Source organism: Callithrix jacchus, chromosome 8 (genome assembly GCF_049354715.1).
Source record: "Callithrix jacchus isolate 240 chromosome 8, calJac240_pri, whole genome shotgun sequence".
Lineage (NCBI taxonomy): Eukaryota > Metazoa > Chordata > Mammalia > Primates > Cebidae > Callithrix > Callithrix jacchus.
Genome location: NC_133509.1, coordinates 112,335,748 through 112,348,421, shown reverse-complemented (window position 1 = coordinate 112,348,421; position 12,674 = coordinate 112,335,748). Strand labels below are relative to the sequence as shown.

The following is a 12,674-nucleotide window of genomic DNA, read 5'->3' as shown; positions in this document are numbered from 1 at the left end:
ATCTATGGTTTGGTGTCTGACATTAATTTGGGGAAATTCTCAGTCATTATTGTTTCAAATATTTCTTCTGTTCCTTTCCCTCCTCCTGCTGGTCTTATTATTTGTATGTTACATCTTTTGTAGTTGTTCCACAGTCCTTGGATGTTTTGTTCTGTATTTTTCAGTCTTTGTGTTCTTTGCTTTTCAGTTTTGGAGGTTTCTGTTAAAATATCCTCAAATTCAGAGATTATTTCTTCAGGCATGTACGGTCTACTAATAGGGCCCTCAAAGACCTTATTCTTATCTGTCACAGTGTTTTTGATCGGTAGTATTTATTTTTGGTTCCTATACTTCCATCTCTCTGCTTCCATTGCCTGGCTGTTCTTGCTGTCTACTTTATCCATTAGATCCTTTAGTATATTAGCCATAGTTATTTTATTTTATTTTTGGAGACAGGGTCTTGCTCTCTTACTGAGGCTGGAGTGCAGTGGCATGATCACTGCTCAATGCAGCTACAATCTCCCAAGCTCAAGTGATCTTCCCACCTCTCCCAAGTAGCTGGACCACAGGCACATGCCACTATGCCTGGCTAGTTTATTTTTTTATTTTTAGACACTGGGTCTCACTTAGTTGCCCAAGCTTGAATTCCTGGGCTCAAGCATCAGCCTCCCAGATTTCTGGGATTACAGGAGTGAGTCACCTCAGCTGGCCTCGGTCATACTTACTTTAAATTCCCAGTCTGTTATTCTAATATTCCTCTCATATGTGCTTCTGATGCTTGTTCTACCTTTTTAAATTGTGGGTTTTGGTGATTTTTCATTTTTTTTGGCTTTTAGTTTGCCCGTTAACTTTTTCTTGATAGTCAGAACCGATGTACCAGGTAAAAAGAACTGCTATAAGTAGGTTTTTTTTTTTTTTGAGACGGAGTTTCGCTCTTGTTACCGAGGCTGGAGTGCAATGGTGCCGTCTCGGCTCACCGCAACCTCTGCCTCCTGGGTTCAGGCAATTCTCCAGCTTCAGCCTCCTGAGTAGCTGGGATTACAGGCACCTGCCACCACACCCAGCTAATTTTTTTATTTTTAGTAGAGACGGGGTTTTACCATGTTGGCCGGGCTGGTCTCAAATTCCTGACCTCATGATCCACCTGCCTCAGCCTCCCGAAGTGCTAGGATTACAGGCGTGAGCCATCACACCCGACCAGTAAATAGGCCTTTAATGGTGTAGTAAGGAGTTGGGGAGGGGAAGTGTCCTATGGTCCTGTGAGTAGGTCTCAGTCTTTGAGTGAGCCTGTGCCCTGGACTGTGAACCTCACAAGTATTTCTCAGGTTTTTTCTCCTCCTTCAGGGGAACAGGATGGCTTAAGTGGGCTGGAGTTGAGGAGCACATTCCTCCTAACTAGAACTCGATATTTTTCTTCTCCCAGGTCAGTTAGGCTCGAATAAAACCTCAGAAGGTTCAGGTCTGGTTAAACAGTTTCTCCCGAGGGCAGACCTTGCTAAGAACAGAATGCCCTGGAATATTTCAAAGTGATTCCTTTTTTCCTCCCTAACGGAAGCACAGGGATTTTTCTCAGATATTCACTGAGAACCTGGTTAAGCTCCTAGAGGTAAAAAATCATAAGTGGGGGGTTCCCAGTGATTGGGTCCTCCTGACGTTTTTATTCTCAGACTTGTCCACTCTGAACCTCTAGCAATTTATCAGTTACAGTTCTGGGTTCCCTATGTTGGCATGGTTCCCATAGAGGTTTCAGCTCATGGGTTGCTGCTCTAGCAAGCTAATTCTGAGCATTTGCATTTTGATCCCTGCAATCTTAGGGATAGTAATTTGCCCTGTGATCCTACCTCTCTGACACATCTAAGAAGAGTTGTTGATTTTTTAGTTCAGCTTTTTAATTATTGTTAGGATAGAGTGGCAACTTCTAGCTTCTTACATGTCAGACCAGAAACTGGAAGTCAAGATAATTTTTTTTTTTTTTGAGATGGAATTTAGCTCTGTTGCCCAGGCTGGAGTGAGTGGCACAATCTCGGCTCACTGTAGCCTCCGCTTCCCGGGTTCAAATGATTCTTCCGCCTCAGCCTCCTGAGTAGCTGGGATTATAGCCAGTAAGCCTCGCTGATTTTTTTGTGTTTTTAGTAGACCATGTTTTTTGTGTTTTTAGTTTCACCATGATGACCAGGCTGGTCTTGAACTCCTGACCTCCTCAAATGATCCACTTACATAGGCCTCCCAAAGTGCTAGGATTACAGGTGTGAGCCATCGTACTAAGCCAAGATAATTTTTTTTATTTTGAGATAAATACAGATTCACAATGAAAATGGGTACATTGGTAACAATGAAATTGTTAAGAAATAATAGTGAAATCCCATGTACCCATTTTCCATCAATGGAAATATATATTGCAAAACCGTTGTACAATATCACAGCCAGGATATTGACATTGATACAGTTAAGATACCGAACAGTTCTTTCACTAAATAATTTTTCATGTTGCCTCCTCACAGCTTCCAACCTGGCAACCACTAATGTGTTCTTCATTCCTATAATTTTGTCATTTCGAGAATGTTATATAAATGGATTCATATGTATGTGACCTTTTGGGGCTGCCTTTTTTCATTCAGCGTAAGTCTCTGGAGATTCATCCAAGTTGTTGTGTGTATGAATAGTTGGCATTTATTGCTGAATAGTATTCCACAGCATGGCTGTATCACAATTTGTTTAACCATTCATCTGTTGAAGGACATCTGGGTTTTTGGCTATTAGGAATAAGGGTGTTATGAATATTCATGTATAGGCTTTTATGGGAACATAAGTGTTCACTTACCTGGAATGAATGCCCAGGAGTGTAAGTATTGTCATTTGGTAGTTGCATATTTATTTTTTTAAGAGACTGCCAAAATGTTTTTCACAGTAGTACCATTTTATATTATCACTAGCAATGTATGATCCAGTTTCTCTGCATCCTCATCAGCAACTGGTGTTGTCAAGAATTTTTATTTTATGATTCTATAGATCAATTTTTGGAAGACTGACATCTTAATTTTGTTGAGTTTTCCCATTCATTAATATAGTATGTCTCTCTATCTAAATATTCTTTGATTTCATCAGCATTTTATAGTTTCCATTATGCAAGTCTTGTATACATGTCTTACTGGATTTACATCTAAGTATGTCATTTTTTGGAGGGATAAACGAAATAGCATTTTAAGTTTTGGTGTCCACATGTTTATCACTATTATACGTAAACACAATTGGTATTTGTATGTTAATTTTGTATCCTGCAACCTTGCTAATTTCATTAGTTCTAGGAGGTTTTAAAAATAGATTCCTTGGGCTGGGTGCAGTGGCTCATGCCTGTAATCCCAGCACTTTGCGAGGCTGAGGTGGGCGGATCACGAGTTCAGGAGATTGAGAGCATCCTGGCTAACACGGTGAAACCCCATCTCCACTAAAAGTACAAAAAATTAGCTGGGCATGGTGGCAGGTGCCTGTAATCCCAGCTACTTGGGAGGCTGAGGCTGGAGAATTGCTTGAAGTTGGGAGGCAGAGGTTGCAGTGAGTCGAGATCATGCCACTGCACTCCAGCCTAGGCAACAGAGCGAGACTATGTCTCAAAAAAAAAAAAAAAGATTCATTGGAGTTTTCTACATAGATAATGATGTCATATATAAATAGGCAATTTCATTTCTTCCTTTCCAACCTTCATGCCTTTTAATTTCCTTTTCTTGCCTTATGGCACAGCCTAGAACTTCTAGTACTATGTTTTATAAGACTGGTGAGAGCAGATATTTTGCCTTAGCCTTACTCCTGATTTTTTTGTTTTTGTTTTTGTTTTGAGATGGAGTTTCACTCTTGTTGCCCAGACTAGAGTGCAATGGCACGATCTCGGCTCACTGCAGCCTGGTTCATATGATTCTCCTGGGTTCAAGTGATTCTCCTGCCTCAGCCTCCCGAGTAGCTGAGATTACAGGCATGAGCCACCACGCCCAGCTAATTTTTTCTATTTTTAGTAGAGATGGGGTTTCACCAAATTGGCCAGGCTGGTCTGACCTTGTGATCCACCCACCTCGGCCTCCAAAAGTGCTGGGATTACAGGTGTGAGCCACCGGCCCGGCCTTGATTTTTTTTTTTTTTATTGCATTTTAAGTTTTGGGGTACATGTGCAGAACATGCAAGATAGTTGCATAGGTACACACATGGCAGTGTGTTTTGCTGCCGTCTTCACCTTCACCCACATTTGGCATTTCTCCCCAAGCTATCCCCCACCGCCGCTGTCCCTCCACTATACCCCCAGTAGACCCCAGCGTGTAGTACTCCCTTCCTTGTGTCCATGTGTTCTCATTTTTCATCACCCGCCTATGAGTGAGAATATGCGGTATTTCATTTTCTGTTCTTGTGTCAGTTTGCTGAGAATGATGTTCTCCAGATTCATCCATGTCCCTACAAAGGACACAAACTCATCCTTTTTGATTGCTGCATAATATTCCATGGTGTATATGTGCCACATTTTCCCAATCCAGTTTATCATGGATGGGCATTTGGGTTGGTTCCAGGTCTTTGCTATTGTAAACAGTGCTGCAGTGAACATTCGTGTGCATGTGTCCTTATAGTAGAATGATTTATAGTCCTTTGGATATATACCCAGTAATGGGATTGCTGGGTCAAATGGAATTTCTATTTCTAAGGCCTTGAGGAATCGCCACACTGTCTTCCACAATGGTTGAACTAATTTACACTCCCACCAACAGTGTAAAAGTGTTCCTATTCCTCCACATCCTCTCCAGCATCTGTTGTCTCCAGATTTTTTAATGATCGCCATTCTAACTGGAGTGAGATGGTATCTCAATGTGGTTTTGATTTGCATCTCTCTAATGACCAGTGATGATGAGCATTTTTTCATATACTTGTTGGCCTCATGTATGTCTTCTTTTGTAAAGTGTCTGTTCATATCCTTTGCCCATTTTTGAATGGGCTTGTTTGTTTTTTTCCTGTAAATTTGTTTGAGTTCTTTGTAAATTCTGGATATCAGCCCTTTGTCAGATGGGTAAACTGCAAACATTTTTTTTCCCATTCTGTTGGTTGTTGATTCACTCTAGTGACTGTTTCTTTTGCCGTGCAGAAGCTGTGGAGTTTGATCAGGTCCCATTTGTCTATTTTGGCTTTAGTTGCCAATGCTTTTGGTGTTTTGGTCATGAAGTCCTTGCCTACTCCTATGTCCTGAATGGTTTTGCCTAGATTTTCTTCTAGCGTTTTTATGGTGCCAGGTCTTATGTTTAAGTCTTTAATCCATCTGGAGTTAATTTTAGTGTAAGGTGTCAGGAAGGGGTCCAGTTTCTGCTTTCTGCACATGGCTAGCCAGATTTCCCAACACCATTTATTAAACAGGGAGTCCTTTCCCCATTGCTTGTTTTTGTCAGGTTTATCAAAGATTGTATGGTTGTAGATATGCTGTGTTGCCTCCAATGCCTCTGTTCTGTTCCATTGGTCTGAAAGTTTTTGGTTTATTAAGCTTCTTGTGAAAAATCCACAACGGCCATAGATAACATCATTGCAGCACCTTTACTCCTTCGGCTTTTTGCCAGCACCAACATTGGCCTTTGCAGTCCCCCTGACTTTCTTCATTCTGTTCTCGCGTTCCTTTCACTGCTTTCTTGAGGTCTTTTTCTTCTCCTACAGGCCATGTCTTGCAAGTCTATGTTTGGGTTCATTTTTCTTTGCATAATCCAGGGAATCATAAATCATGCCAAAGCCAGTTGTCTTGCCACCACCAAAGTGAGTTCTGAATCCAAATACAAAGATGACATCCAGTGTGGTCTTGTACATTTTGGCTAGTTTTTCCCGAATTTCTATCTTAGGCACTGGTGCCTTCCCGAGGTGAAGGACATCAATGACCATTTGTTTCCTCTGAAGTAGTCAGTTGGTCATGAACTTTCTAGTGTGGATAGTTACTGTGTTGTTCATGATGGCGGCCTATCCTCCTATCCTTAGACAGCCGGGGAGGAAAATGATTTTTTTTTAAGAGACAGGGTCTTGCTATGTTGCCCAGGCTGACTTTGAACTCCTGGGCTCAAGCAATCCTCTTTTCTCAGCCTCCTGAGCAACTGGGACTATAGGTGGGTACCATCATGCCTGGCTCTGCTGATCTTTTGAAAAATATGGAAATTCTATGTTTTAAGGCTTTTTAACTTGAATTACACTACAGACTATTTATCGTTGTCCTGTTGGTATTCATTTGCATATTAACTTTCCTCCCTCTCTCTCTCTTTTTTTAGAGATGGGGGTCTCACTCTGTAGGCCAGGCTAGTGATCACAGCTCATTGCAGCCTTGACCTGCTGGACTCAAGCAATCTCCCACCTTAAGGCTCCTGAGTAGCTGGGACTACAGGTGTGCCCCACCACACCCAGCTTATTATTTTTTTTTAATTTGTAGAGATGGAGTGTCACTATATTGTCCAGGCTGGTCTCAAGCTCCTGGCTTCAAGTGATCCTGCTGCCTTGGCCTCCCAAAGTGCTAGATTATAGGCACGAGCCACTGCACCCAGCCAACTAGAGAGGGTATCTTAAAAGCAATTAGACTTCTTCCTTGCTTAATTTATGTTCTTTCTAAATTCAAGAAAAATATTCTGCAAAGGGTATCAACATCAATATTATAATAATTCTCTAATGAATGCCTCTCCAAATGCACTTAGAGAAATGTATGTAAGTGTGAAAAATCACCATTAGGTACACTTAACTCTACACATTGAATAGTTCTAACTGAATTTCTAGTTTACGAAAAGGCATGAATATTTCTAGTTTATGAAAAGGTTATGAGGAAAACTTTCTTTAAAAGATGTGTTTAACAGCCAAATCAGATATACTGAACAGACATAAAAAAGTAACAATATATTTTTTTTCACTTCAGGCCTTTCCCCTGGTTTGATCTGACTGCTGTGCAACTCAAGGCAACTCCCTTTAGCCAGCATCTCTCAAGCAGTCCTCTTCTCCAAGACCACCTTACCCGTCTATACTGTGATTCATTTGGCATCTCCCTAACCAACGAACAGCCAGTCATTTCCACAGGCTATCCCTCCCAATGAGAGAAGTCAGGAATCAGGATTTTTTCCCACTCACAGATTTTCTCTACAATGGTTGTGCCCTGATTATCACAGTTGACAGTGGGAGTCTTGTGACTGTATTGTGTTTGCCACATGATAGAGATCAGGAATTATACAACTGTACTGATGACTCTTTAAAATGTAGAATAAAACAAGTACTCCTATCCATCAATATGTGTCTGGCTTTCAGAATCAACTACTGAAACTACACAACCTAACTTAAGGAAGCAGCTCCTACAGAAAAGCCTTGTTAATACAAATTATTTCTCTTCTAAAATTCAGGAAGTTATAATGTTATAAGTTTTAAGACAATTACATACTGCAGCTTCTTTTCCAATAAATCAAGTTCCAATCCATTTGCCAGCAATAGGCAGCTGGAAAAAGACAGTTTGATTTTCTCACAATTTCGGATAGAGAAGTAAATGTAAACCATCTTAATTGAATTATGACTTATATCATGCTTCTTTTTTTTTTTTTTTTTCAGACGGAGTTTCGCTCTTGTTGCCCAGGCTGGAGTGCAATGGCGCGATCTTGCTCACTGCAACCTCCGCCTCCCGGGTTCAGGCAATTCTCCTGCCTCAGCCTCCTGAGTAGCCGGGATTACAGGCACGCGCCACCATGCCCAGCTAATTTTTTGTATTTTTAGTAGAGACGGGGTTTCACCATGTTGACCAGGATGGTCTCGATCTCTTGATCTCGTGATCCACCCGCCTCAGCCTCCCAAAGTGCTGGGATTACAGGCTTGAGCCACCGCGCCCGGCCTATATCATGCTTCTTTTAACTGTATATGAGTGTTCTGGCACTATCTTATTTACAGCTATTCCCATTTAAATCATGAAAAACCTGGTATTTAATGGGCTAAAACTCATTTTGCAAAATATAGATCTATACTGCAAATTTGTTGATTTCCTTTATGTTTTACAAATTCTTTTTGTCAATTATAAGAGTTGAAAACAACAGGGCTATCCCTATGTTCTGTCATAGAACATAACCACTCTTTGCTAAATGCTAAAGGGTTTTGAACAAAACCATTCACTACACATGTAAATCACCATGGTCTCAGGTGAATCATTTACATTTTGGTTTTTTTTTACATAATGGTGAGCCAGGCAAATGCAATGACATGGTGTTAGAATGGTTTCTGATGAAATTTTGTTAGTCCAATTTGGGAAAATATTAGGTTTATCATCAAATATTAACAAATATCGGCATGAATATTAATCTGAGGCACTCATGTCTCTCAGTGGAAAAACAGAAAAACATATCGTTTACTATTCAGGTGTAGGGAGCGGGAGAAGGTCCATCACTGTCCTTCAGGACTGTGTTAGCCCCATGGTTGTTTTCAGGATTAAAATGTGAGGTCAAAATCTGTAATACTAGAGGGGAACTAGAGCTATTAGGTAACAAGAAATAATTTTATAATTCCTTCCTTCCTTTTCTTCCTTTCATTTATTTATTTGAGATGGAGTCTTGTTCTGTCGCCCAGGCTAGAGTTCAGTGGTGCAATCTTGGCTCACTGCAACCTCCACCTCCTGGGTTCAAGTGATTCTCCTGCCTCAGCCTCCCGAGTAGCTGGGTTTACAGGTGCCAGCTACCAAGCCTGTCTAATTTTTGTATTTTTAGTAGAGATGGGATTTCACCATGTTGGCCAGGCTGGTTTCAAACTCCTGACCTAAGTGATCTGCCTGGAATGGCCAAAGTGCTGGGATTACCGGCGTGATCCACTGTGCCCGGCTTATAATTTCTTTTGAGAAGTCCAGTCGTGGGTAGACTCTAACCTAAATTTTATGTTATAAAGATCTGGAGCCAGGCGCTGTGGCTCATGCCTGTAATCCCAGCTCTTAGGGAGGCAGAGGCAGGAGGATAGCTTGAGCCAAGGAGTTCGAGACCTGCCTGGGCAATATAGCGAGACCCCGTTCTCCACAAAAAGGAAAACAAAAAATTTGGAAAGTACCACATAAAAGAGCCTTGAAGACAAACCACAGAACCTATTTCATAGTGCTAAGCCACGTTTAGATATTTACATATTTAGATATATACGTATCTAAAAAAATTTTTAAATTTAATTTTCCCTGATGCCAAAAGGAACAGAGAACTTACCCACTTTTTTTCTTAAAACATTTCCTGGCCGGGAGCGGTGGCTCATCCCTGTAATCCAAGCACTTTGAAGGCCAAGGTGGGTGGATCGCCTGAGGTTGGGAGTTCAAGATCAGCCTGACCAACATGGTGAAACCCCGTCTTTAAAATATATATATATATAATTAAAAAAGAAAACATTTCCTTTAGGGTGGGAGCAGTGGCTCAATTCCTGTAATCCCCAGACTTTCGGAGGCCAAAGCAGGAGGATCTCTTGAGGCTGGGAGTTTGAGACTAGCCTGGCCAACATGGTGAAACCCCATCTCTACTAAAAATACAAAAAAATTAGCCAGGTGTGGTGGCTCATGCCTGTAATCCTAGTTACTCAAGAGGCTGAGGGAGGAGAATCACTCGGACCCAGTAGGTGGAGGTCGCAGTCAGCCAAGATTGCACCATTGCACTCCAATCTGGGCAACAGAGTAAGACTGTCTCAAAAAAATAAACAACAAAAACATTTTCTTTAGAGAACCTGTCATTGTAAATCCTTTTACTGTGTCCTTGAGATGTATGTAAATCTTTTAAAAAGCTGAATAAATCTCTAGCCCTTTTATACCCCAGAACAGTCCCTTTTTTGGAGGCCTTGGAGATATCGCTTTAAAACATGAGCGCTAAGGAGGTTGGTACCTTGCCTCCCTATCTCTGTGGGAGTTTAGCCTAAGTCCCTGGCTCCAAGTAGTAACTTCTGTTTGTTGTCAGGACAGAAGATTTATTTTTCTTTTGGATACAGATAATTAACATGTATGTCATGGATTATATCTGCCCTGCCATCTAAAAGGGTGAGATTTGTCTTTGCAATCTCTTCAGCAGCTTGCTGGTGACATGCATCATAGTTTAATGCTTATTCAAGAATAACAATCGTTTCTTTTCTGCATTTGTGGAGAGAATTATTTCTCTGGAGTTGGTAGGCGATTTTATTTTTAATTATATTTCCCCAACATGTTCCTACTACCAGGTGCATTCGTAGAATTTTCCAGGAATTTTGTTTTGTTTGTTTGACACAGTATCTTGCTCTGTCTCCCTGGCTGGTGTACAGTAGCCTTCCAGGTTCAAGTGATTCTTCTGCCTCAGCCTCTTGAGTAGCTGGGACTACAGGCATGTGCCACCATGCTCAGCTAATTTTTGTATTTTTTAGTAGAGACGGGGTTTCGCCTTGTTGGCCAGGCTGGTCTTGAACTCCTGACCTCAGGTGATATGCCCGTCCCAGCCTCCCAAATTGCTAGAATTATAGGTGTGAGCCACTTTGCCCGGCTCAGGAATTCTTTTTTTTTTTTTGAGACGGAATTTCGCTCTTGTTACCCAGGCTGGAGTGCAATGGCGCGATCTCGGCTCACTGCAACCTCCGCCTCCCGGGTTCAGGCAATTCTCCTGCCTCAGCCTCCTGAGTAGCCGGGATTACAGGCATGTGCCACCATGCCCAGCTAATTTTTTGTATTTTTAGTAGAGACGGGGTTTCACCATGTTGACCAGGATGGTCTCGATCTCTTGACCTCGTGATCCACCCGCCTCGGCCTCCCAAAGTGCTGGGATTACAGGCTTGAGCCACCGCGCCTGGCCAGGAATTCTTATAATTACCCAGAAAGATAAGCATTACTATCTTTGTTTTAACAAGGGGTTAAATTGAAAAACGAAGGGAAGGTGCCTAAGTCAGAGACACAACTAGGAATGGAGCCAGCAGTTCTAACTCTGATCCTTAATGAAAAGGAGAAAAAGGGGCCGGGTGCAGTGGCCCATGCCTGTAATCTCAGCACTTTGAGAGGCTGAGGCGAGTGGATTAGCTGAGATCAGGAGTTCAAGACCAGCCTGGCTAACATGGTGAAATCTCATCTCTACTAAAAATACAAAAATTAGCTGGGCATGGTGGTGAGTGCCTGTAATCCCAGCTCTTCCAGAGGTTGAGGCAGGAGAATTGCTTGAACCCGGGAGGCAGAGGTTGCAGTGAGTTGAGATCATGCTATTACACTCTAGCCTGGGCAACAGAGTGAGACTCCATCTCAAGAAAAAAAAAAAAGCAGAAAAAGAAAAACCAAAAAAGGCCATACCTCTTCCCTCAAGTAATTTAGTTTGATCTTTCAAGCTATGTGAAGCGGTTTCCTGCTATGGTTCAATGTAAGGTAATTCCTCTTCCTCTTCAGGGGCAGTTATTTCTGGAGCATAATCCTGTAATCCTGTTGCTTTGACAAATTCAGATAAAGTCAAAGAATCAGATTTTATCCCAGTATGACCTTTTTGCTCTAAATACAAGCCAATAATATCCCTATAGGGAAGGCTGATGGAGCGTTTGAATAATGGCTCTTCGATTTCCAGGAGCTCCCGTGTATGCTGAGAAATTGCCTGAAATGCAAGGATAATTTTTTAATCAGACTAACCTGAAAAAACAACCAGATCAAAGAAGGTTTATTTGTTTTCTGAGCCTCTTGAATGTTAACTCCTTATTTCTAAGGGGAAATAAAATAATGAAATAAATGCATAGGCTTACTAGTCTAGCCTTACCAAAACCAAGTTCTTAAATGTCACATGATTTATTGTCCTTTTTAAAGTACCATTTAAGATTTCTAGGCCTTTGCATCAGATGGCCACAGATGGGTTCACTTCTTTCTTTCTGCTGAGCAATTTGACCAAGCATAAGAGCAGATAATACATTCAGATTAGGAGCCATGACTATCTCTGGGAAGGTTATTAAATAACTTGTCTATAAGGGGCTCATTAACGTACAGTTAAAAAAAAAATTATAGGCCAGGTGCAGTGGCTCACACCTGTATTCCCAGCACTTTGAGAGGCCAAAGCAGATGAATCATGAAGTCAGCAGTTCAAGACCAGCCTGGCCAATATGGTGACACCCCCGTCTCTACTAAAATTAGCCCAGCATGGTGACGCACACCTAGTCCCACCTTGGGAGGCTGAGGCAGTAGAATCACTTGAACCCAGGAGGTGGAGGTTGCAGCGAGCCAAGATCATGCCACTGTACTCTAGCCTAAGCAACAGTGTCTCCTTCTCAAAAAAAAAAAAAAAAAATTAGAGTAGGTCAGGCTGGGTGAGGTGGCTTATGCCTGTAATCCCAGCACATTGGAAGGCCGAGGCGGGCAGATCACGAGGTCAGGAGTTTGAGACCAGCCTGGCCAATATAATGAAACCCTGTCTCCATTAAAAAAATATATAACTCAGGGCTGGGCATGGTGACTCATACCTGTAATCTCAGCAATTTGGGAGGCTGAGGTGGGTGTATTACCTAAGGTCAGGAGTTTGAGACCGGCCTGGCCAACACAGTGAAACTCCATCTCTACTAACAATACAAAAATTAGCCAGGAGAGGTGGCAGGCGCCTGTGATCCCAGCTACCCAGGAGACTGAGGCAGAAGAATCACTTGAACCTGGGAGGCAGAGGTTGCAATGAGCCAAGGTTTCGCCATTGTACTCCAGCCTGGGCAACAAGAGCGAAACTCCATCTCAAAAAAAAAATTGGCTGGGT

At 41.9% G+C, this 12,674-nt stretch overlaps 2 protein-coding genes and 1 pseudogene across 7 annotated transcripts in view; 1 reads left to right on the top strand and 2 right to left on the bottom strand.

The window, feature by feature from the left end:
- The window catches only part of NOXRED1 (NADP dependent oxidoreductase domain containing 1), a 45,126-nt gene extending 37,884 nt beyond the window's left edge, over positions 1 to 7,242 (top strand). For 3 of the 4 annotated variants that reach the window (XM_035261175.3, XM_035261177.3, XM_035261176.3), the window contains exon 7: positions 6,881 to 7,242. In XM_035261175.3, the coding sequence (XP_035117066.1) occupies positions 6,881 to 7,055 (175 nt within the window). In that variant the 3' untranslated portion in view covers positions 7,056 to 7,242. Of the gene's footprint in view, positions 1 to 2,480; positions 2,599 to 6,880 lie in introns of all 4 variants that reach the window. The other variant, XR_004730037.3, reaches the window with a different exon arrangement.
- SAMD15 (sterile alpha motif domain containing 15) overlaps positions 1 to 12,674 on the bottom strand; it is a 63,469-nt gene that overhangs the window by 36,536 nt on the left and 14,259 nt on the right. Inside the window, exon 3 of one of the 3 annotated variants that reach the window (XM_002754154.7) lies at positions 10,469 to 11,540. The exons of the other annotated variants lie outside the window; for them this stretch is intronic. Coding sequence (XP_002754200.3) covers positions 11,304 to 11,540 — 237 coding nt within the window. The 3' untranslated portion in view covers positions 10,469 to 11,303. Of the gene's footprint in view, positions 1 to 10,468; positions 11,541 to 12,674 lie in introns of those variants that run through there. 3 annotated transcript variants of the gene reach the window in all.
- LOC118144996 (small ribosomal subunit protein eS24 pseudogene) lies at positions 5,395 to 6,076 on the bottom strand (annotated as a pseudogene).